Below are 21,332 nucleotides of genomic sequence, written 5' to 3'. Positions count from 1 at the left end.
ATTGTTTAAAGAGCTCATTACTTGCTTATTAAGGGGAGAAAGAGCTTCAATTTTCTAAACTTACCCGTTGTTCTGCATTGCTCTACAAGGCATCAAACGGGCAAACACAGTTTTTAGTCCTGTTGTACAGCTGGCTACTGATGGTCTGAGTTTGGTCCCTGCCAAAGGTCAGACTAAGAGCAGCCTGAGCAGTCTCCTGTGGCCCAGGGGAGAGCAGCTGTCGCTGGCACCTGAGTCAGCTGTGCCTGGGGAACTGGGACTATCTGTCTGCATCAATGAACCAAAAGCAGAACCCAGGAGGAGCCAGCCCAGGTCATCTGTACACCTCTATCAATACGGAATGTTAAACATCATAAAATTCAAAGAAGCTTTTAAAGAAATCTGTGATTTACAAGGTCCTTTGCCAGCCTGCGGAATAAACTGAAAAATTAAGCATTTCCACAGAACCCAAACAATGTCTGTGACTTAAGATGGTGAACACAACTAAATCTAACTGTGGTGTAGGAAGCTTCAGCATTTAGACAGAGCTTAATCCAAAGAAACATTTTGTACTTTACACAAGACAGCATACACCCAGCATTATTAGTATTTTAAATAAATACCCTCCATAGGTAAGTGCTTTTATTTCTTTTAATTATAAAAGATGCCCTGAGAATTTTTTTTCAAGAACATGCATGTACAGCATTGTCCTAGGTTTTATTTCGAGTAAATCATCATTCATGTTTTTACATTATAAAAAGTAACCACACTCACATACGCATACACAGACCAGATCATCTTTATCATACACCAATAAATTTTAAAAACCATATATTTCTGATATCAATATATTTATGCTGCCTCCATTTTGAAAGAGAAGCTGACAATAGCTTCATAACCTCTCTCAAGTACTGGCATAAATAGAACTTTTCAAAATATGATTGCATGTTTTTCCACATAAATGTTGATAGAAACATTAGCATTAATACAAACAAATGCAGATGACATCACTGAACCATGACAGCTTGCAAAAGCAGCTGATTAAAAACTAGATTCATTATTATAAATTATTAAAGTGAAAATACAATTTGAAATACTAAAATTAAAACAAGTATTTATACAACAAAACTTATGAAATAAAACTTTTTTTTTTACATCATCTGGAGACATTTGCTTTTAGATTGCTTTGAAACTTAGACAGTTTTTTATGAATTAAGCACTTGTAAAAACATTATTTCCAAATTCACAGCACAATGCCTCAAAAGTCTATGTTTTTTATAGACTCATCAATGGTTCTGGACTTTGGTCTTAAATTAGGTTTGCAGATTCTTTAAAATGTGGGATTCTTTTTTCATATTCATAACAATTCCTTCTATTTCTACCTTAAAATATGGGAGCTAAGGGTTGCTGAGATTGTAAATAAGCCAATTAAATAATGGGTATGTGCATTCTAAATCCAAGACTTCAAACTACAAAGGCATAACTGAAGAAAACAAAATCTCCTTAGCTGCAGCAGTTAAGAGCACATAGCTGAAAGTATGGTTCAGATCATTTCACTACGATGTTAGAATTCTGCAACCATTACATTGTTTATCAGAACATATTTTACAACTTGGAATTTTATTGAAAAGATTTATTTTAAATTTTTAACATTGCAGGATACATTTTATTCAGTCCAGGCATTAGAGAGTCCCATCTGCTGCTCCCACCTTATCCCACCAGAACATTGCTTCCTCCAGCCTCTGGTTCCTTCATTTTTCAGATGATCTAGGAGTTTGATTTTCTGTTTTTTCTTCATACAAAAGAAGAAACACACAAGATATCCTGTTACTATATTATTAAATTGCATAACATATTAAACTGCTATTATGCAGAACATTTTAACATAACTCTTGGCTGCGGTACTTTAAAAATTATGAGCTGTTCTATTGCGCCCAGTGAAAAAGCCAAATAGATATATTCTGAGGGCATTCTTCTCAAGAAGGGTGAAGTTCTCCATTCAGGTGTCTACAGAAGTTCTTGTAGAGATGCATCTGAGTGAGATGATTAAGGTGGCACAAGCAGTCTATTCATGGCTACAAAAAGTGCCAGAAGTCTGCCACATTGCACTGTGATTTCTAGGTGTTCAGTTGACCAAAAGGTCATTTGGGTAATTTCTGGATTTTTCACGCCTTAATTTTCTAATCTTTAGATATATTGTTTTTCAGTTTCAAAGAGTTGTAGCTGTCAATTAACAACTATTTGTTTCAGACAGAAATACTTCCAACATGGGCAGAACTTTTAGAACTCTTGGAAAAATGAATTTGCATCAATATTTTACAGTATCATTTACAAATAACACAATATATTGTTCTGTTTCACTATTTTAAAACTGCTGAATATTTAAAAACTGCATATATTATATGATAATATATCAGTGTCAGGATACCTATTAGCTTCATCATAGAAATGGGACACAAAACACAAGCCAGTCCCACAGGAACTCAGAACTTCCAGCATCTTAAATGTCATGATGAAAACATGATTAAAAGCTGATCTACTCCAAATGTAGTAGATCAGTGGCAGAACTATTTGATTTTGTGCTTAACTTTCTAAGCAATTATATGACGAGATGAAAGACATTACTTTAAGATACTTATCTTAAACATATAACTGGTACATGCACCAAACTGGATGTCTTATTGGTCAGTTGTAGACATCTTATAAATTACTGATATTTATTTCGATCTATTGTTGCATAAAAATTAACCTACTAATAATAAATTAGAAAATTAATTTTATGCAACAATAAATCTACTCCCTCTTTTTACAAGATGGAAAACCTGTACCACACATCCTCGAAGAAAGTTTTGATTCAAAGTGAAATAAAATCAGCCAATATCTGTGTGTCTGTAGGCAAGATGCAAAATACTTAAAAGCTATCTATGAAGTGGATATATTAATTGACAAATCTATGAAGTTTCTAAATAGTTTTAAACAATTGCATGTTGAACATTTGCAGTCATACTACAGCAATATAAACTCAAGCAAAACATCTTCTATCTAACAATCTAATAAAGCTGAAAACATTCAAAAGAATATAATAAAGCTACATAGCCTAATGATAGAAGATCAGACTGCTTGATAGAACAGAGTGTTCATAATTTATGTCAATGTCTGCACTAGGATGATTCATGATCTAACTGGCAACACTTCAACAGGAAGTCAGAAAAACTCTGCTCTGCATATTAAGCAAGATCTCTTGTGGGACAAAGTACTCAACGAGTGCTTTTTCTGATCCTTTCCTATTCCATCAGGTACTTGAAGCAGGTAGTCTTCTCTTTTGTGATTCCCTCAGTAAGTTATATGGGTGCTGCTTTAGCATAGTTCTGGCATTTTCTATGGCCTAAGTATTACCTAAGATCTAGCAACTGACACCTACACTAAAACAATACTTCCTTGTCACCTGCTTGTGAGCACTGGATCATTGTTTACTATTTTTTTTTCCTTGCAGCTGAGCTATTTTCAAAAAGGGATAAAACTTTAATTGGCACATACTTATGAATTAGTTCAAACTGAATGTTTGAATGCCTGAGTGTGGTAAGAAAAGACTTCAGGTCTCCACCAAAGTAACTCTGAGTTCTGAAAGATTCCTAGAGCACTATCATATCTGAAATCAGAAATTTTTCATCCCTGCAAACTGCACTATATTGTCAGAAGTGAACACTTACCAATATTCTGTAGAGCAATTTTATGGGAAATAGTAGGCTTAAGCAATTAAACAATATTTTATCCAAACATATACCACTTCAAACTAAGAATCATTAATTTTATCTGCTTATACTTTATTGTGTTACTGCCCACATATTTACTTAGAAAAAGAAACATATTAGAAGTTACTCTACTCAAGCTGCAGAGCCAGCAAACTAAAAGTTAGGCCTTGCCAGAATTGAGATGGTCAGTGCAAATTTCAACCAGCACATATGTGGATCTGCATGATGATACAGTCTAAAAAAACCACCCAATTATTATTTTCTCACCTTAGTGAGTTTTCTGCCTCAGTCAGTCCACCAAAGGTGATGCTCATTGATGAGTATCTGTTCAATTGTACTTCTCACTGTACAATTGTCAAATTCTTCTCACAGAGTGATTTCTGTCAGCTGCTTATATATTTGGATATCAATTTTTTCCATCATTAATCTTAGAGAATAATGCTTCCTTTAAACGGACATTTTTGGGGTTTTGTTGTTGTTTCTTTTAAATGAAAGATAAAAAAAGTACAGCTAAACATGTCTGACTGAATGCATCTACCACCAGCTATTCCTGGATCTGTATCTCTAATTATCCTCTCATAGAGCTGCTTCATTTTCTTATGAAAACAGTTAAGTCTTGGGTCAGTTTACAAACGAGAAGTTGAATCTACAGCACAGCAGACACTATACCAACTTGAGGGATGTCTTTTCCCATAAGAACACAGAATACTAAAACTCATATTCAGAACTAAATGTAGGACATCCTAAGCTTCCTCTTCCTTTCCCAAAAATGTTTTTCTTCCCCTCATACATCCTCTTTAGCTTCTGACCCTGTGCAGTTCAGGGACTTTCTGAACCAGACAAAGCATCCAGATCATTGTGTTGGATCAGATACCTGCTTTCAGATACTCTGCTCTTAGGGTATTTGTTTGGGAATGGTACATAGAGACTCAAAGCTGTGTTTCTTACATTCCACTCTCCTGCCTGAAGACAAAAGTACAAACTGCTCTGTGTGAGCCTTTTCCTGTCCCTCTGTATTTAAACAAAAGATATCAGTTTTATTTTAAATGAAAGACAGAAAAACCTTTGAAATTTGGAAACGTTTTATATGATAAAAGAATATGTCTAACTAACCTTTGCACCTCACTGCTTTGTGAATATTAATCCATTCATTTTCCCCAATCCTTGTGGGACAGTAAGTAATTTGAATTTCTACAGATTGCTAAAAATATTTACAACATTTGAACTAATTTTCTAGTTTTAAAGCAGGGAAAAAAGGCATACAGTGATTAGGGTGAAAGAAAATGAGGTTTTGAGCACACCTAATTTTTTTAACTATGTAGCACTCTATTTTATGGAGTGCTACATTTTATGTTCTCAAGATAAATGCCCCATTTACTTCAGAGATGGCTGAAAATGTCAGCATGTCTACTAATCTAACTGCTGACTTTGAAATGGTGCACTTTGAAATAAGTGACCCCCTAATGATCACCTATAAAAAGTCTGAAGTACTGCAGGTAGTATTGAGAGAAGCCATTAGACACTGGCAAAGACAGGGACAGAGGGCAAAGTGATTTGGCACCTTAAAGTACTATGCATGTGAAGCCACATAGTCAACAGGGTCCATCTGCATTCACAGCTTACCTTTCAACCTTCTCTACAAAATAAAAGCAGTTTTAAAAACTATAGATCACTATGCAAGCTTGAGTTCATTCCAGAAACAATTTCTCTTGTACAAAGAGGATGGTAAAATTCCAGCAGAAAGAAAAGCAAGTACACAAGGAGCTAAATGAATATTGTCCTGAGAATTTTGGTTTTTGTTTGTTAAAGTTTTGAGTGCTTTATTTTACAATTTAGTAATTTTATTAACTTAAAATAAAGCACTAAAGCTGGGAAGACATTTTGGTTTATTTTTTAAAGGAAACTGAAAATCCAAAAGTGGAAAAATATGTTCATCCAGATATTTAATTCACCAAAACATACCATCACTATTGTTTCCTCTGTCTACCTAGCAAACCAGTATAAGATGTTTTCTCTTTCCTATCTTAGCTTCCAGTTGTAGTTTCTGTTACATTGAAGTCTACTTTCCCAGATGCCCTTTCTTGCTGTAGCTGGCTCCTTCCCTTTCTCCATTCTGCCTTGGCTAAGAATGCAAATCTCTGCTAGCAAAGAAAAGTCTCAGTTTGAACCCACAAAATTACAGCTAGTCCAATGGCAGTAATTTAGTTACAGTGTAAAAGGAATCTGCAGGGAATTTGTTGCTAGAGTCTACAGAGATTTGGGTGAGTGTGTGTCACAGTGATTTTCTACAATTTACAGTTTTAGCACAGGAGCAAAAAATACATCTTTGATTTTGTTCTTGCAAAATGCTGAACAGCACTGGCTGATGTTTAAAGGAAAGCAGCCTGAGGGAGATGCCTAGCATTGAATTTTGGTTTTTTTTGTAAATGGCTACGGTAAGGCAAAGAAGGCAGCATTAATAACAAATACTAGTTCAGTTCATCATAAGTCTCAAGATTCATGATGGAATTGTTACATAATGATAAAACATGTATAAGTCCATAAAAAGAAGGAAAATTAGAAACTAAGTATTCTAAAAATACCTCTATTTATCCAACTACAGGCAGTTAAATCACTGTGACTGTAGTTATTACATATCAAAGGCACTAACCTTCACTTTTTCCCATTCCACCCTCTCAATTATATACCAGCTGAATGCAAATATGTGCAGGAGAAACAATGTGAAAGACTAATTAGAAGGCAATGCCATCTTAGAAACACTTACAATTGCATACACCACATTTCTACCCTGCTATTTTAGTATTTCAAAATCTGTGTGCAGAAGTATAATAAATACAGGCCTAATTTTACACGGCTCTTTTGAGTTCCCTTTGAAAACGTTACCCCTAGGCTCAGTTTATCATCTCGTCAACAACTTACATGCTCATCTTTCGGGACTGACTCTCCTTACTTCCACTGTTCTTTTGGTCAGCTGAGTTAAACAAGCTGCGAGAAGAACTGGAAGGGAAGGCAGCATTCCCACTGTTGGCAGCAGCATGAGTCCGGAATGAGTCATCTGAAACACAGAGGTGCAGCTTGGACAAAGAACTTTGGCTGAAAACACTTCATGGAAAGTAAACAGAATGAGCTGTTTTTCCGGTGACAATAGTGGCTTGCTTCCTAAGGCACTAATCCAAAATTTTAATGGAATGGTTTCTACTTAATATTTCTTCAAGTATTTTTATTAAAGAGTCCCACTAAATAACTGGAATACACATTTTCAAAGAAAATATTCATACATTTAATGTATATAAAGAGTATGATTTCTTGGGCCAAACTTTAGCTGCTAAAAATTTATCTATTTAATGAAATTTAATTGCCTAGTGCCTAATGGTAGTGAATTGAAAGACATGTTTCTCTAGGAAGCCATTCATCTCAATCTTATCTTTAATCATCCAAACTCTTTAAAATTTAGTGGAAAAAACTGCAAACAGTAGTTTCTCTCTCTTAATTCAGAAGAAGTGTTACATAATATTCATTCTCCTCATGTAAAATAGGTGGGGAAAAACTCCAAACTCAACCTTTTTATGATACCTGAAATTCCAACCAGGACATGACAAACTCAGTTTCTTTTTACTATTTTTAAATGTAAATTAAAACAAATTTATAGGAAAGGAAAAATAATCTGAAAAAATCTGAAAAATACACTTACTAGCACTTAAATGCCCAAATGCATTGGATATCTATTATTCTGCTTTCTTTAGGAGAATGATACCTTAGAGTACGCCTGCCTAACTGGGCCCATACATTCAATAACCAAGTAAAGTCAAGTAAGTAAAACATATTACAGTAACCTACTTACCACTAAAGGATAACATACAACTCTTTCCCATTCCTGGTACTGAAGATGTATATCCTGTAGCAGAACTTTTACTTTAAAAAACCAAACAAAACAAAACCAAGTTGGTTATTTCTGAAAGTGCTCCTCTCAGTTGTATCATCCTGCAGTTTAATAGTATTGGAGGTTATTTTTGAGTTTATATGAAGAAATTAAATGAGAAAGTTGTGCTGAAATGTCTTTAAGAAATGTATGAAATTAGATTTAGCAAATTATGTTGAAAATTACTTTTAATATATGATAAAAGGTGACATTTATTAACTTAAAAGGAATTCCTAACCATTTCTAGGCTTCAGCATGCCTTAGATGTTTCTTCCCTCAGTTAAACAGAAAACTAAAAATATAAGCTGCAATTCAGTGAACACATCACTGCTTTGAGCAGACCCATGAGCATTAATTTCATAAGAGCTGTCCATTAGCAAACATCTGCCTATGAGGTAAGCAATGAAGATTATAAAGATACTTAGGACACTTGTCTATGTTGCTGTATTTTGGATGCAGTACTTGAGTGCTGAAAGATTGGCTTCGAACCAGCTTGGATTTTTTTTCTTCTTTGCCTAAAATGATAAAGAACATTTTTTAATATGAATATTGCATTTTCTCAATAATTTAGAACACTTTAAAATATATTTTTCTGTCAATCTTTGGTAAATGAAGGAACGAGATGATTTAAATACTTCAATTTAAAAAAAAAACAAACCTTAGGTCATTATTTATATATTACAGAGTTAAACAAAACCAGAAACCATAGAAAATACATTCAGTTCTAGCAGAAGTATCTATTCCTCTGTGCAGTAGGTGTAACTTGGGTCTGTAACACAGATGTCTACAGCAGCTTTGCTGGGGTTTAACCTGATGATGTGAGATCAAAGTGTGCCAGGTGAGTTTTTGAACTGTTCTTACCTGCTGATAGACAAGAAGAGCTTCCGGAAATAGAGAGATTGATACTTTTTGCCAACACTGATGATGTTTTACTGTCTCTACCTACAAAAAAAAAAAAGTCCAGTAAAACCCCTCCCCTCTTAATTTTTTTATAAAAGAGAGGACATAACATATCAGTCCTGGAGCAAAGAGTAATATTATCTAATCCAGTGCTACTAGCACATCAGAAATACCACAGAAAAGTACTTACACTGTATCCCAAAATTAAAAATAACAGAGAACTAAAACTGTAATGTATTTTATTAATAAAGCCAAAAAACCCCATTATATTAGTTTTACTATATTATTATATTAGATATATATTATATTATAGATAATATGAGGCAATTTTTCATAAATAAATCCAGAAATACATAAAAACAATTTTATATCCAATTTCTAAATCTCTATTTATTGTATAAAGGGTCTCTTACCTGCTCCTTTCTCTACTACCTTTGTAGGAGTAAAGCATGCATAAACATCGTACACAAATAAACAAACTTACGCTTCTTTTCAAACATTTTATCATTTATATTTGTAGATCTTCCTTCATTTTTCTGCTTCTCTTTTTCTAATTGTTCCTAAAAGAATGAATATTTTTCTTAGATATCGCTCAGGTAAAAGTAAGGAAATTGTGTTTCCAAATAAGGATTCATTTCTACTCTCCTGCTAGTAGTACAATCCCTGATGAGTATCCAGAGAACCAATTAAGTAATACAGAAAGAAATCAGGGTACATATCTCATTTTAAAACCACAGTCTGAAGAAAGCTCAGAGTTGAAGTTCACATATAGAACTTATAATTAAGATTATGCCTGGCTTTTGAGTTTTTTTATATTCAAAAAGATACAGACATTACATTGGCAGGTGGCAATGTAAAATTTTTCTGTAACACAGACACTCTGAAAATAGAATAGGCAACACTTTTATTTCATATAGTTCAATGAAAATTTTTTTCTTAAATTTTAAGGCATGCCATATATATTCAAACTTTATAAAAATCTAAAATTAACATCTACAGTTGATAAATCTTTATGAAAAACAAAATCAACAATGTAAAATTGTTCAGGTTCATGTAGTTTATTTGCCCTTCTGTAATACTACCCAGCCGAAAAATATATTCCATTTGATGAGTAGATATCACTCCAGCTTCAACAAACTATACAATATTAGCTAATTTTCTATACCATTTTCACAATAGAAATTAAGTGAACCGTAATTGCTCAAATCTATATTTTTCATGTCGTTCTAATTACTACCCAGTCAAGAAAAGAAAGCAGTAATTAATTCAGGTCAGTCTTGCTGGCAAATAGTTCCTACAAAATCAGCTACTAAAATGAAGGAAACTTACTAACACAAGCAGTATTAAAATCTTTAGCAGCCAGATACATTAAAGTGGGTTGAATGGCTCTTCATCTGTTCGGGACAGCAACATGTCACAGTTCACTGTGTCCCTCTCAGGTTCCCCAAAAGCACGCCTCTCACAGGCAGTGCTAATGAGGCCTTTGCCATACAGGAGGGTTGCACATATTAGTGGCCTATACCATAAAAATTCGGTGCTTTTCTAAAGTGTAGCTGTAGAAACAGGGTAAAAATTGATGTCATCATACAACACACATAGCACTGGAGGCTCTTTTGCAGCGCACAAGCACTTTCAGTATAAAAGCATTAACTGTATCTCCCTGCAGACTGCTAGAGCTAAGGTCAAGACTCTGAGTGTGTGCATGCAGGTCTGAGAACCCAGCTGGCTCGGGACACTGGAAGTGGCAGGATGTCTGTGGCTCAGGGACATTCTCATACTGACCTGCAATACCCATTGACATCAAAGTGGACCACAAAGGCAGGAAACAAGGACATTTTTGGGACACTCTTGAATCTCTTCTGGTTCACTACAAAGTTCATTTACTACAAGTCAGAGGAACCATGCTAAGAATTTTAGGATCTTCTGAATCTTGTCAGCTGCTCAGCTTCTCCCACCTCAGGCTGGAGGGGAGGCAGCAGGTGGGAGGACTGCAGTGGTCTAATCTAGGCTTTGTGGAGATGTGGTGAAGATATAAGCTGAAGTGCCTACTGCACATTTTGTTTTCTCTCTTTCCTGGCTACTTGGAAAGCCTGTAACACAGAGCATTCTTTGGTTTTCTTGGGACAAAAGAAATTATGAGATTAATTTCTTTGCCTAGGGAAGCTGTATGTAAAATCTGAAGTGTTTCATTGGTCAGTTTATCATGTTATACATGGTATTTCTCAAGAAACTCAAGTTAGCCTTTCTAATTGATACAGCAAAATTCAGGTAGTAAAGAAAAAAATGTTACATGTTACTTTGAAGGACTTAACCCTATTATAAAGTGTAAAATGAAACCACACACAGACAATGAACCTACCAGTCTCTCTTTTGGTCTCTCCAAAATATGCATTTCCCCTACCTTAAAATTACTGCCTCCTTAATATGTAGCTACAAACTAATTAAAAATAATGACAGTGTACTGATAAAATATACCATTTCCAAAAGGAGATGTTCTTGTCTCTCTTTTTCTTGATCCAATAAATAATTTTCATAAAATCTTTTCTGAAACTTCAAAATAAAATCAATAAAAATAAAAAAATCACTACATGAAAATGGAAACTAAGAGTAGTTGATAAGATTAAAGTTAGTGAGTACTTACAGCATCTACAGAGATCTCCATTCTGTCCAATTCTAACACTGTCTATAAAGAAAATTAAAACATTTTTGATTATTACTCTATAGCACGCCACACTATGAAGTAAAGAATTGCCTTTTCTTCCTACATATTTGAAGCTTATGCTTTTATTGTTGTGGCACAAATGCAGTTTAAAAGCATCAGAGAGTATTCTCAGAGCCCTGCTGAGACTCACAATGAATAGATTCACAGAATATCTGTGGAAATCAAAATACACTCAAGGAAGCACCACAGCAAGAATAGCTATGGCATGGGCATAGGAACCAGGACTGAAAAAAGCAACTCAGGAATCTGCCTCTAACTCAGAAGGTTCCACACAGGTGTTCACCCAGTCTCTCTCCTGCAGACTGGCCCTGTAAGGAAGCCACCTACTTGAGCTATTTCACTTCATGGTTTCTAAATTTGAGACTAAGCATGGTCATTCCTTAAAGATGTACCTTTTTGAATATTCACATTAAAAACACATTTGTAACATTTTTAAATCCTGCAAATTCTTTGTCTGTATATTGTAAAATATATAGTCTAACAAGATATCTCTGTCTCACAAACCTGATGAGTTTTACTAGGATCAACATTCAAACTTTCTCTAGTCTTTTGTTTTTCTATAAATGGTCATTGAGCCAAAATCCTGAATTTGAATCACTACAAAATAACTGCAATATAAGTAACCAAGGAAACATTAACACTCCTAAATTTCACAGAACATACTATACTACATCATCTTTTAATTGTTCAAAATTACATAATAGAGAATGGAATTTTTTAATCTCCTGTTCTTACATTGAGAAAATCCACAGATAGCATAACTTCAGTCATCTTAACTTTCAGTGATAAACCCAAGATTAAATGCTGCGTAAAAAGAAAAATGCTTACTCTTTTCACAATAGTCAAGACATCTTTGTCTTTCTCTTGACACAGAAGTTTCCTTATACATAATTCCAACTGCTGAAGTAAATGCTTATCAGTGGGAATCTTCAGAGTAGATTTGACTTTTGGCAACAAACAGCATAGCTTCATTCTACAAAAAAAACCCAAACAAACAACCCAAATAATTAAGTGGTCTTATTTTTCAGAAGTGATTGTTGCTTATGTGTTTATTCCAGACATACTGTTTTCAAAAAGTCTCTATAGATCATGAATACAGTCCATAAACATCTTTGGTTTGTCTGGTTTTTTGGTTTTTTTTATCTAGAAAAATAAGGAGACCTCTGGATTTTCCAAGTGATATGCACACCTAACTTTATCAGTTACCTACTGACCTGCTTCTGGGATTTCCTAGCACCATTCCCACACTCCCCTGCATCTTTAGTACTGGACATTCTGAAGGTTTTTTATGTTTTTACTCAAGTTCCATTATTTAAGCAAAACATGAAACTTATAACAGTATTTCTTAATATATTATTGAAAGCTTTTTTTTTCCTGTACACTGCTACATATTCTACATACCTGACATTAGCCACTGGGTCATGGGTAAGCTCAAGCACAGGTAAAAAGAAGTATTTACAGAAGAATGATTTTGAAAACAGTTCCATAATGAATTCACAAGTATCTAAAAAACGAAGTCTGTTCCAGTAACTTTTTCCTTGGCCCAGTTCTGAAAAATAAAAATTTGCAGATATTGTCTGTCAAGTTTTCAATGTCAGACAGAAAACATTTCATAGGCTGACCTTTGACTTAAAAGATGATAATCACAGGCATCAAAAGACATATTCTCAGCCTATCTCAATTCTTTCTTTTAGTAAAAAACTAACATTCTGAATTCAATTAATTCTGTCAGTGAGCACTTGAAAAAGCAAAAGAGCAAATGAACTAGCTATGGTGTTAAATTAAACAAAGTCCTGTATGCCTTTCAGACCGTGTCACAGGAGTACCAAAATTACTGTGTAAACATCAAGAAATGTTAATGAGAACTGTTAAAACTCCTAAGCTATCTTTAAAATACATAGCATACACCAAAACATCAAATTTAGGTGATTGATTAACAATAAATCTCTGAGATTTATTATGCTGAAGTCTCTAGAGAATTTTACTTCTACAGCAGAACTCTGTTTTTTATATTGTTGCACCAACAACTTAGTAGTTTTGGCTAAAAGAAGTAGGGTTGGAAGGGTCTTGGCATATTATCAGTTTCTGCATTGCCTTTTTCCCAACCCCTTTATGTAAACTTCTATAAGCTCCAGCTATATTCCTCACATACGCACAGTACATTCTGCTGGTGATAGTATGAGCAACTGAATGTCTTCCAAGCGTAGTCCCTCCAATGATTGAAGGAAATTACACTGAATAAACGTAACTGTAAATAGATCTTCAGCCAAAATGAACTTTCATTTCTCAGTAATAGAGGAAAGATCATCTTACGTTCAATCAGTTTCTGAATAACCTCGTGTCTCTGTTCTTGTTTGCGATTGTAGCGCAAGTAAACACAGAGAGTCCGAGCAGCTGCTTTTTGGACTGGCAGGACATTCTTGAAAGAGATAAAGGGAACACAGTTAAACATATCTGCAGGAGTATGACTAAAACGTATATAGAATTAGAAAAAAAAATAGCTAAAAAGTAGCCTTTTAAAATTTTTAAATAAATGCTGTAACATAAGGGAGAATTAGGAAGTTTGGCCAATTCATGAGACATCTGCTTCTTTATTCTTTCTGCCCAACTTGTAGATTTAACTATTTCATAAGCACCTTAAAATATTCCATGATTGCAAGGCATCTTCTCTATTGCAGGTGTTAGAAATAAAATTTACATCATCTTCTTTTACAACAGTTTTATTCTTGAATTGACTCAGTAAAATTTCGTAGCTCTAAATGATAATTATATTAGAAACGCAGAGTTCTTTCATAAAGAACAAACACAATGTAATTTATGGAATGACGAAAAAGGCATATTTCAGAGGAAAAAGTTTTGATTTAACTAGAAACAAACTGATGATGAGCACAAGGAAAGGAAGAAGTCTTGGGTTGAAGGAAAACTGTCTATCCAAATTTTGCTCCTCAAATGGGGGCAAGTTTTCCGCGAAAATTCTCATAGAAAGAATGACAGGGCTTGATAACCATATGAAAAGGATGGGACTTTAAGATTAATATAACACATGAAGTACTACACATAGCAAATATTCAGTGGTCTAACTTGCTTTAACAAATAAAAAGAAATGAGAAAGCAACAGGTGGGCTCACATTTGTCAACATGATTGTCAACATCCTGTGAAGAAAACGGTAATAGATCTGATCACTTGATATGATATGAGGGAGACATGCATATTTTTGTAGTAACTTCTCATGCGTTCTCCATTTTAAGGAAGTCGCTGCTCTCTGTTCTGCTGTCGTTAACGCAGGAATCAAGTCAGGAATAGACAGTAACTAGAAACAGAAAGATAAACTATAATTTTACATTTTCAAGCTGTGTGGCTTGTCACTATGCTTAAAAAGCAAACCACAACAATATAAGAAGAGACGACTAATCCAAAAGCTATTTCAGTACCTAGCTAAATACACTTTCATATCCAATCCCTTCTCCTGACAAAGGAGAACTAAACACCGTTCTCTTTGTAACACCCTTTTACAGATATTAAAACCATTACGCCAACTCTCCTCAGCATTCTCTTTCTCAAACCAAATGAATACCATTTCTCTTTTATCTTCTTAATCTTTGCAGTTATTGTTCTCAATCCCCTAATTAGTTTTAGTAGGAATTAATTTTAGTAGGAATTGTACACCTTTTCTCAGTACAAGGCAAAGAATTTTTAGTAGCCAAGCTAAATTCCCTTTAATATTAAGAAAATGAAACAGACTGCCACACCTGACATTGCATTTGCTACATATTATAGATATTACAGCTGTAAACAACTGACAAATTCAAATTTTTAAATTACACTGTCAACTTCTTCACATACAAGAAAATAAATTTCTACAGTTCTTATACTACTGCAATATCTCAATTTATCATACAATAAGGAAGTATGCTCAAAACCAGTATCCTTTCTGATCCATCTTAGAGGTGGGGAGTCATGGAATAAATCATCCAGAGCCATATACAATTATATTATAAAAGGTGGGAGCTGATTACAGATCTCTTAATTCAGTGTCTTCACTTCAGGAAATAGATTTCATTCTAGCAGAAGCCTGAAAATGGCAACCATGAGCAACTGATACATCAATATGAAAAAAAAATTTAAAATAGGTATTAGCTATCAATCCTGTAATAAAAAACCAAGTTTTGTTTTCACTTAACTGTGGTTAATTAGAAAGAGAACATGTATAAATGGCTGATTTTCACATCAACCCTAATATTTCCAAATTTTTTTTTAATGTTAAAGCTTATAATGTCAACAATCAAGAAAAAACAACAAATGGAAACTTCATATCTCTCCAAAGCAGAAACTAATCATGAAAGCCTACAAAATTTGTCTGAAATTTCTTACTACCCTCATTTAGAAAGAAAATCTTAAAAATTTCATGAGAATACCCACCTTGCTTTCTGATCCATTGTTTTCTCCTCCATTAGTCATTAGTTCAAGGATTTCAGGAAGGTGACCTACAAGGGCATCTAACACCTATTTAAAGAAAGGCTGCATGAAAGAGGTCTGTAAATTCACTCTGTTTTTAACTCTCCCCAACATATCTCTGCTGACACCTTTCAAGTTCCTGCTCTCTCATAATGAAAAGAAACTGGAGATTAGTTGCATTGATTAGTTGCGTTGATGACTGATATTTTAATGCAGTAAGTAATGTAAGCATTACAGGTCTCAGTTTTTATTTATGTGATCAGACAAATTTTCTAACTGGAGTAGTCTAACTTACTACCAGAAAAACCAGTATCAGAGGAAATGGTGATTTTTTTTTTCTTGAATATGTCTCTTTTTTCCATCCTAAAGAGTCTCACTATGTTAGCTGCAATATAACTGATTCATGTTCTATGCAAGTTACCATGGACCAAAACTCTTTCTGTAAATCTTGATCTTCAAACCATACACAGCTTCTTTATCTCCTCCTCAACTGGACAATAAAAATGAAACAAAGCAAAAGACCTTGAATCCTATCAACTATTATTTTAATATAGTACCAAGCCCAAAGCTTTTTAGAGTTTGTAAGGTAATAAATAATGAGCCAATTAAAAAATTAGAATTAGTATTTTTAAAAGCTAATAAATGTAGCATGGCTTACTAAATTCACTTTCCTATTTTCCTCCTTTTTATTCACAGAAGGTTGGTGTCTTTATGCAGAGTCTGTGCAATAGAAGTAGAAGCTGTTAATCATTTCAAATTGTTACTCTACTGTGTTAGTGAACAGTTATTAAACATGAAGATAATATGCCTTGATGTAACAAGGAAAAATGTTCCAATAAAAGTGTATTACCTCCAGTGATTCATCCTGTAAGAGCGTAACCAGTTCTTTATGTATTGTATACACATCAGAACTTAAAAGCTTAGCAACCTAAAAAATGACAGTAAGAGCAAGGTGAAACATTCTTTAGTTCTATGGCACAACACTGCTTTCTTACTTTACAGCAAGCATGAAGAGACATAGAAAGAAATGTTTAATATCAGCTTCCTAAAGTTGTGTACTTTCTCACTGATCACATTAAAAATATGCTTGTATAAAGAACATGAGACAAGAAACAGGTCTATTATCTAACTAGGAAACATGCTTTTGAAATTAACTCTTTTTCACATTTAACAAGAATTTTTTAGGCTGCACTGCAAGGCTAGAAATTTCCTTGAGGAATATTCAAATAGTGTAAATTAGGAGAGTTAAGAATCAGCCTGCTGTATAATTCACAGAAGATGAAACGCAAAATTTTCTTTTGCTGTGCTGGATTTTAAGTTTCCCCAGCCTTCCACCTGAAGTTTCCACTCCTTACTCCTTTTGGTTTTTCACTGTGACTCATGTGATTCATAAGTCTCATGTAAATTAAAAAAAAAAAAAGAACAGCAGTCCATCTCCATGCTATTAAAAAGTTTTTATAGCAAGCATAACACAAACTTGAGGAATGAGATTTTTTTTGCCACAAGAAATATTTAGATGATGTTTTTTAATGTTCCTTTAAGCCAAGTGAAAATAAGAGCTTACTTCCAATCAAGAAGAAGCTTTATGGAAATGGCTACAAGGACTTTTATTTTTTGGAAAGTAGTCCAGCTAGCAGGGAATGCCATAAATTACTCATTTTTGCCTGTCACATGGTTGCCTAGTTAAACTGTTAAAATTAAATCAACAAGAACTAAATGTACATTTAGACCAAAGTATAATTTTACAGGTTTTTTTTTCAAATGAGCTAAAATACTCTCCTTATATTCAGGCAGCACGTTAATAGCGCTATACAGCTGAAACAAAATATTATGTAGAATTGATGCTAATTTTACAATTTCAACAATTATGTTGGACTACCATTCAATAAAACAAGACATCAATAGGTAATGAGAACAGGAAATCCATACATCTTACAATGGTGGAAGTAAAGCCATTTTTCCTTCTACTATTCTTTTAAAAGTTTTCAGCAAACAGCTTCATTTACCATTTTTCCCAGCAAAAAATGGGACCAAAGCTAAGCTCAAAGACTGAAACCCAAGAGTGTTATGAAATACATTTTAATTTCTGGAATTCAGTCCATACATTTAATAATACCTATGCATTTTGTACATTTTTTTTCATTGCTCCTTAAAATCGGACCCAGCAGCAATCTCTTGCAGACAAATGTCACACAACTTAAATAAAATGATGCGTGTATGTGGGCTACATACAGAGGTTAGAAGCAACCAAACACCCCTGAAAAACTAAATTATTTCAATACATTTTCTCATGTCTTTTTATTTTGGTTGAACAGCCACAAATGTAAGCTTAAAGACGAAAACAAAATAAAATAAAACCATGTGAGCAGTCACAAAGAACCATTGTAGACTTACTTCAAAGAAACTAATGGCCATGGTATATCTGACAGGAACTTCGGGGTCATGACAAAGGCAGAAGAATATAGAATAAAGTTCTAAATGGAAGTTCTTTGGATCCACAAAAACAATCATGGCCTGTGGAAGGATAAAGTCCTTTTTAACTACACAGCTAAAGGATGACACTAGCAGAGATTATCAGATGAACTTGAGAAGTAACAGGTTGTTATTTTACAGAGGAAGTGTGAAGGTTTTGCTGGCCTTGTTAAAACACAGGCACCAGACAAAATCCAGAGTTGAGAACTAAACTAAATTTATTTATCTTCCAGACATGCTGCAGGCTATTCTTTTTTTGAAGGACTAAAACCAGGAGATATGAAACCTCAGATTTCTAATATTGTTAATGTTTCTGTACTATGGCAAAACTGCAAATGAATACTTCAAAAACAAAGACCATTTCAGCAAGCAGCAAAGCAAGAATCTGAATTTCAATATGATTGTGTTTGTACATACCTTGGTTTTGCTCAAATAAACCAACAGATGTCTACCTACATACAGTGTGTTTGCCTTTAAAAGGCAGAAGAAAAAATAGCTGTCTACTGGCTCCTGGTACAAACATGTTTTCATTGAATACAAATGCAGAATGTCAAAATACAAAGTAGATTTACAGAAACATGACTGGTGTATTTAAAGACCTCACATAAAATTGAAAATATTTTCTGTACTCAGGAAGGAACATGACTAAAACATCAACCTGAGCATTCAGTTTCAATCTCCAACTCCCTAGAATGATGTGACACTCAATGAATGTGAAAGTGTAGATTCAAGCAGTTTGAAACTGGGGACTCTGTTTCACAGACTTTTTCCCAAATCCTTTGTGCTAACCATTTGGAAAAAATGTGCAAGCAAGAATAAGACCAGTAAACTCTTAGAAAATCATTTCCTCAGTCCAAATTTACCAATAATTTTCTGAGGCTCTGCAAAGAGTAGTATTTCCTGCTAACTCTTTTGCACAAGCTCACTAACTGAAACTTTGCAGGAAAGAGCTAAAATCTAGCTAGTAATGAAAAATTTGGGAATAACTCCTCTATCGCTTGTATAGTCCTATTTAGTGAACTATATGCACAACACAAATTAATATTAAACCTTAAATTAATATTACTTACTGGAAAATTGTAAGCACAGTTCTTCCTCACTGAAATATACTTCTTTTCCTGTTCCAGAGTTTGCAGATGTAGTTGATTATCATTATGCCCATTTTCCTGCTGTAAGCCAAGTGTGGAAAGCTTCTTATAAAATTCCAAAAACCGCAAGTGCTGTTCAGGAGTAAAAATGCCTCAAAAAAAGAAAAAAAGAAAAAAAAAACCAAACAAAACAACAAACTTTCCTCATTACAAATGCTATTAATAATGTACCCAAACAAATCTTACTTTAAATCTATCAAATATCTTGATTTTATCCCTCCTCTTCCTCCAGCCCCGCCTCGAATCTAGCAGAGTATAATCAGTACACACAAGTACTCAGAACAAACTGGAATGCAATTAGCAAGAAGAAATAAAAAACTACAAGTACATTAGTAATAAAAGAATAACCAAGAAAAGGCTCAACTTTCTGTTCCAGAGGGCAAGGAAAATCTCTCATTGATTGGTATCAAGAAGGCTGAAATTCTTAAGAATTTTTTTTTTCAAATTCCACTAATATCATCAGGCTAAGTACAATTAATAACTCTGACAAAAATTCAAGCTTTTAGTAGAGAAACAACAGGTCAGTGGATCTCAAACAAGAGGTTTTCAAAATGTGCAGTCAGATGTGCTTCATTCCAGTACTCAAAGTACTAGTTGTTGAAAGCTTAAATAACAGAATAGAAAAGGGCTGAAGTGGTATTTATATTTAATAGCTGGAGAGGGAAAGGACAAGCCATATAATTATGTAAATCAGGTTACTTTCACATGTTTGAAAAAATTGAAACAAACAAAAAAAAAAATCTACAACTAAATACCAACATACACACACACACACACATATATCCCCCCCAAAAATAGCAGTAGCCAACATGGCAAAAGGAAAACTTGTCAAACTGATTCAATTTCCTTCTAGTACAGGATAACAGGACCTGGGAAACAAAAGAGGCAATAAGGGTCATGACTTTCACAAGGGAACATGAGTGATAGATTAAAACCTATAAAAGTGCTCCAAAACTAGCTGGAAAAACAGCTAAGAGGAAACTACCCATATACTAGTGACAAGACAGGAAATTGTATAAAGTAAGTTCTATCCTAGTTGTGGTACTATTCAGTATTTTCATTGACATTCTGGATGCTAGACAAGAGGCTTTGCTTATTCAGCATTCTGAAAGCATCAAACAAGGAGAGAATGTTTCTTATTCAGAAAGACAGAGTTTAAAATGGTCTTCAGTAACGGGACACGTGGTCTTAAAACTTGAGACTATTATTCCATTAGAACATCAGCAAGGTACCATGCTTAGCCTGATCTGCATCAGCAGCACAAGGCCAGGAAAGAGAAAGACTACCTAGCTGCTAGATTTTTTTTTTTAAAAGGCAATTTTTCACACTGAAAAATGTGAACAGCAAGACATGTGAAGCAATCCTTTCACTTCCTTCATTCAACTGTCCTAAGGTGTAACACTTCCAGAAAAATATGAACTTGACAGATGGAGTTCAGAGGTGAAGAAAGATCAGGAGTTAGTCATTCAACCTAGACACCTAGACAACCTAGACAAAAAGACTGGAAAAACATGATAAACACAGGATGAACTGTCCTAGCTCTCTGTCTCTGAAAAGAACATTTTGACACTGTGGAAGAACCATTTCAAGTAATCAAGTAATCAAGTAGTGAAGCAATGGTCACTTTGATCATCTCTAACATAATCATGAAGGTTAATTTTAAAGAGCTGTAGGAAAGATCAAAGGTTTTAAGAGTCTAGGGGGAAATTGTAATGTAAAGCCCTGATTCTGTGCTCTTCCTCCACAGGTGATATATGGTGGGCAGAACTATCAAGGAAAATTGTGCTGTGCTCAAGTAAAAATTCAAGCCCAGATTATGGGTATAAAAGCAATGAGTACAGATTTGGCCTCAGCTGCAGCTGGGGAATCCACATGGCATCTCCTTTCTCCCCTAAAGTTCTTTATGGGCCACACTCTGCACTGTGCCTTAAAAAGAGATCAAGCACAGAAAAGAACAAAGTTAACATCATAATGTTTTCAAAGG

General features: G+C 34.3%; 1 protein-coding gene across 4 annotated transcripts in view; it reads right to left on the bottom strand.

Moving 5' to 3' along the window:
• Positions 1-612: 612 nt before the first annotated feature.
• The window catches only part of PPP4R4 (protein phosphatase 4 regulatory subunit 4), a 56,439-nt gene continuing 35,719 nt past the window's right edge, over positions 613-21,332 (bottom strand). For 2 of the 4 annotated variants that reach the window (XM_038138804.1, XM_038138805.1), the window contains 15 exons: positions 19,271-19,440; positions 18,123-18,242; positions 16,579-16,656; positions 15,693-15,776; positions 14,401-14,583; positions 13,586-13,691; positions 12,674-12,821; positions 12,101-12,245; positions 11,192-11,233; positions 9,035-9,110; positions 8,512-8,592; positions 8,072-8,165; positions 7,573-7,643; positions 6,651-6,786; positions 613-1,771 (listed from right to left, as the gene is read on the bottom strand). In XM_038138804.1, the coding sequence (XP_037994732.1) occupies positions 1,747-1,771; positions 6,651-6,786; positions 7,573-7,643; positions 8,072-8,165; positions 8,512-8,592; positions 9,035-9,110; positions 11,192-11,233; positions 12,101-12,245; positions 12,674-12,821; positions 13,586-13,691; positions 14,401-14,583; positions 15,693-15,776; positions 16,579-16,656; positions 18,123-18,242; positions 19,271-19,440 (1,559 nt within the window). In that variant the 3' untranslated portion in view covers positions 613-1,746. Of the gene's footprint in view, positions 1,772-6,650; positions 6,787-7,572; positions 7,644-8,071; positions 8,166-8,511; positions 8,593-9,034; positions 9,111-11,025; positions 11,101-11,191; positions 11,234-12,100; positions 12,246-12,673; positions 12,822-13,585; positions 13,692-14,400; positions 14,584-15,692; positions 15,777-16,578; positions 16,657-18,122; positions 18,243-19,270; positions 19,441-21,332 lie in introns of those variants that run through there. The other 2 variants (XM_038138806.1, XR_005257154.1) reach the window with 2 other exon arrangements.

The sequence above is a fragment of the Motacilla alba genome, chromosome 5, assembly GCF_015832195.1.
Source record: "Motacilla alba alba isolate MOTALB_02 chromosome 5, Motacilla_alba_V1.0_pri, whole genome shotgun sequence".
In the NCBI taxonomy this organism is placed as follows: Eukaryota; Metazoa; Chordata; class Aves; order Passeriformes; family Motacillidae; genus Motacilla; species Motacilla alba.
This window is presented reverse-complemented; position numbering and strand designations above follow the sequence as displayed.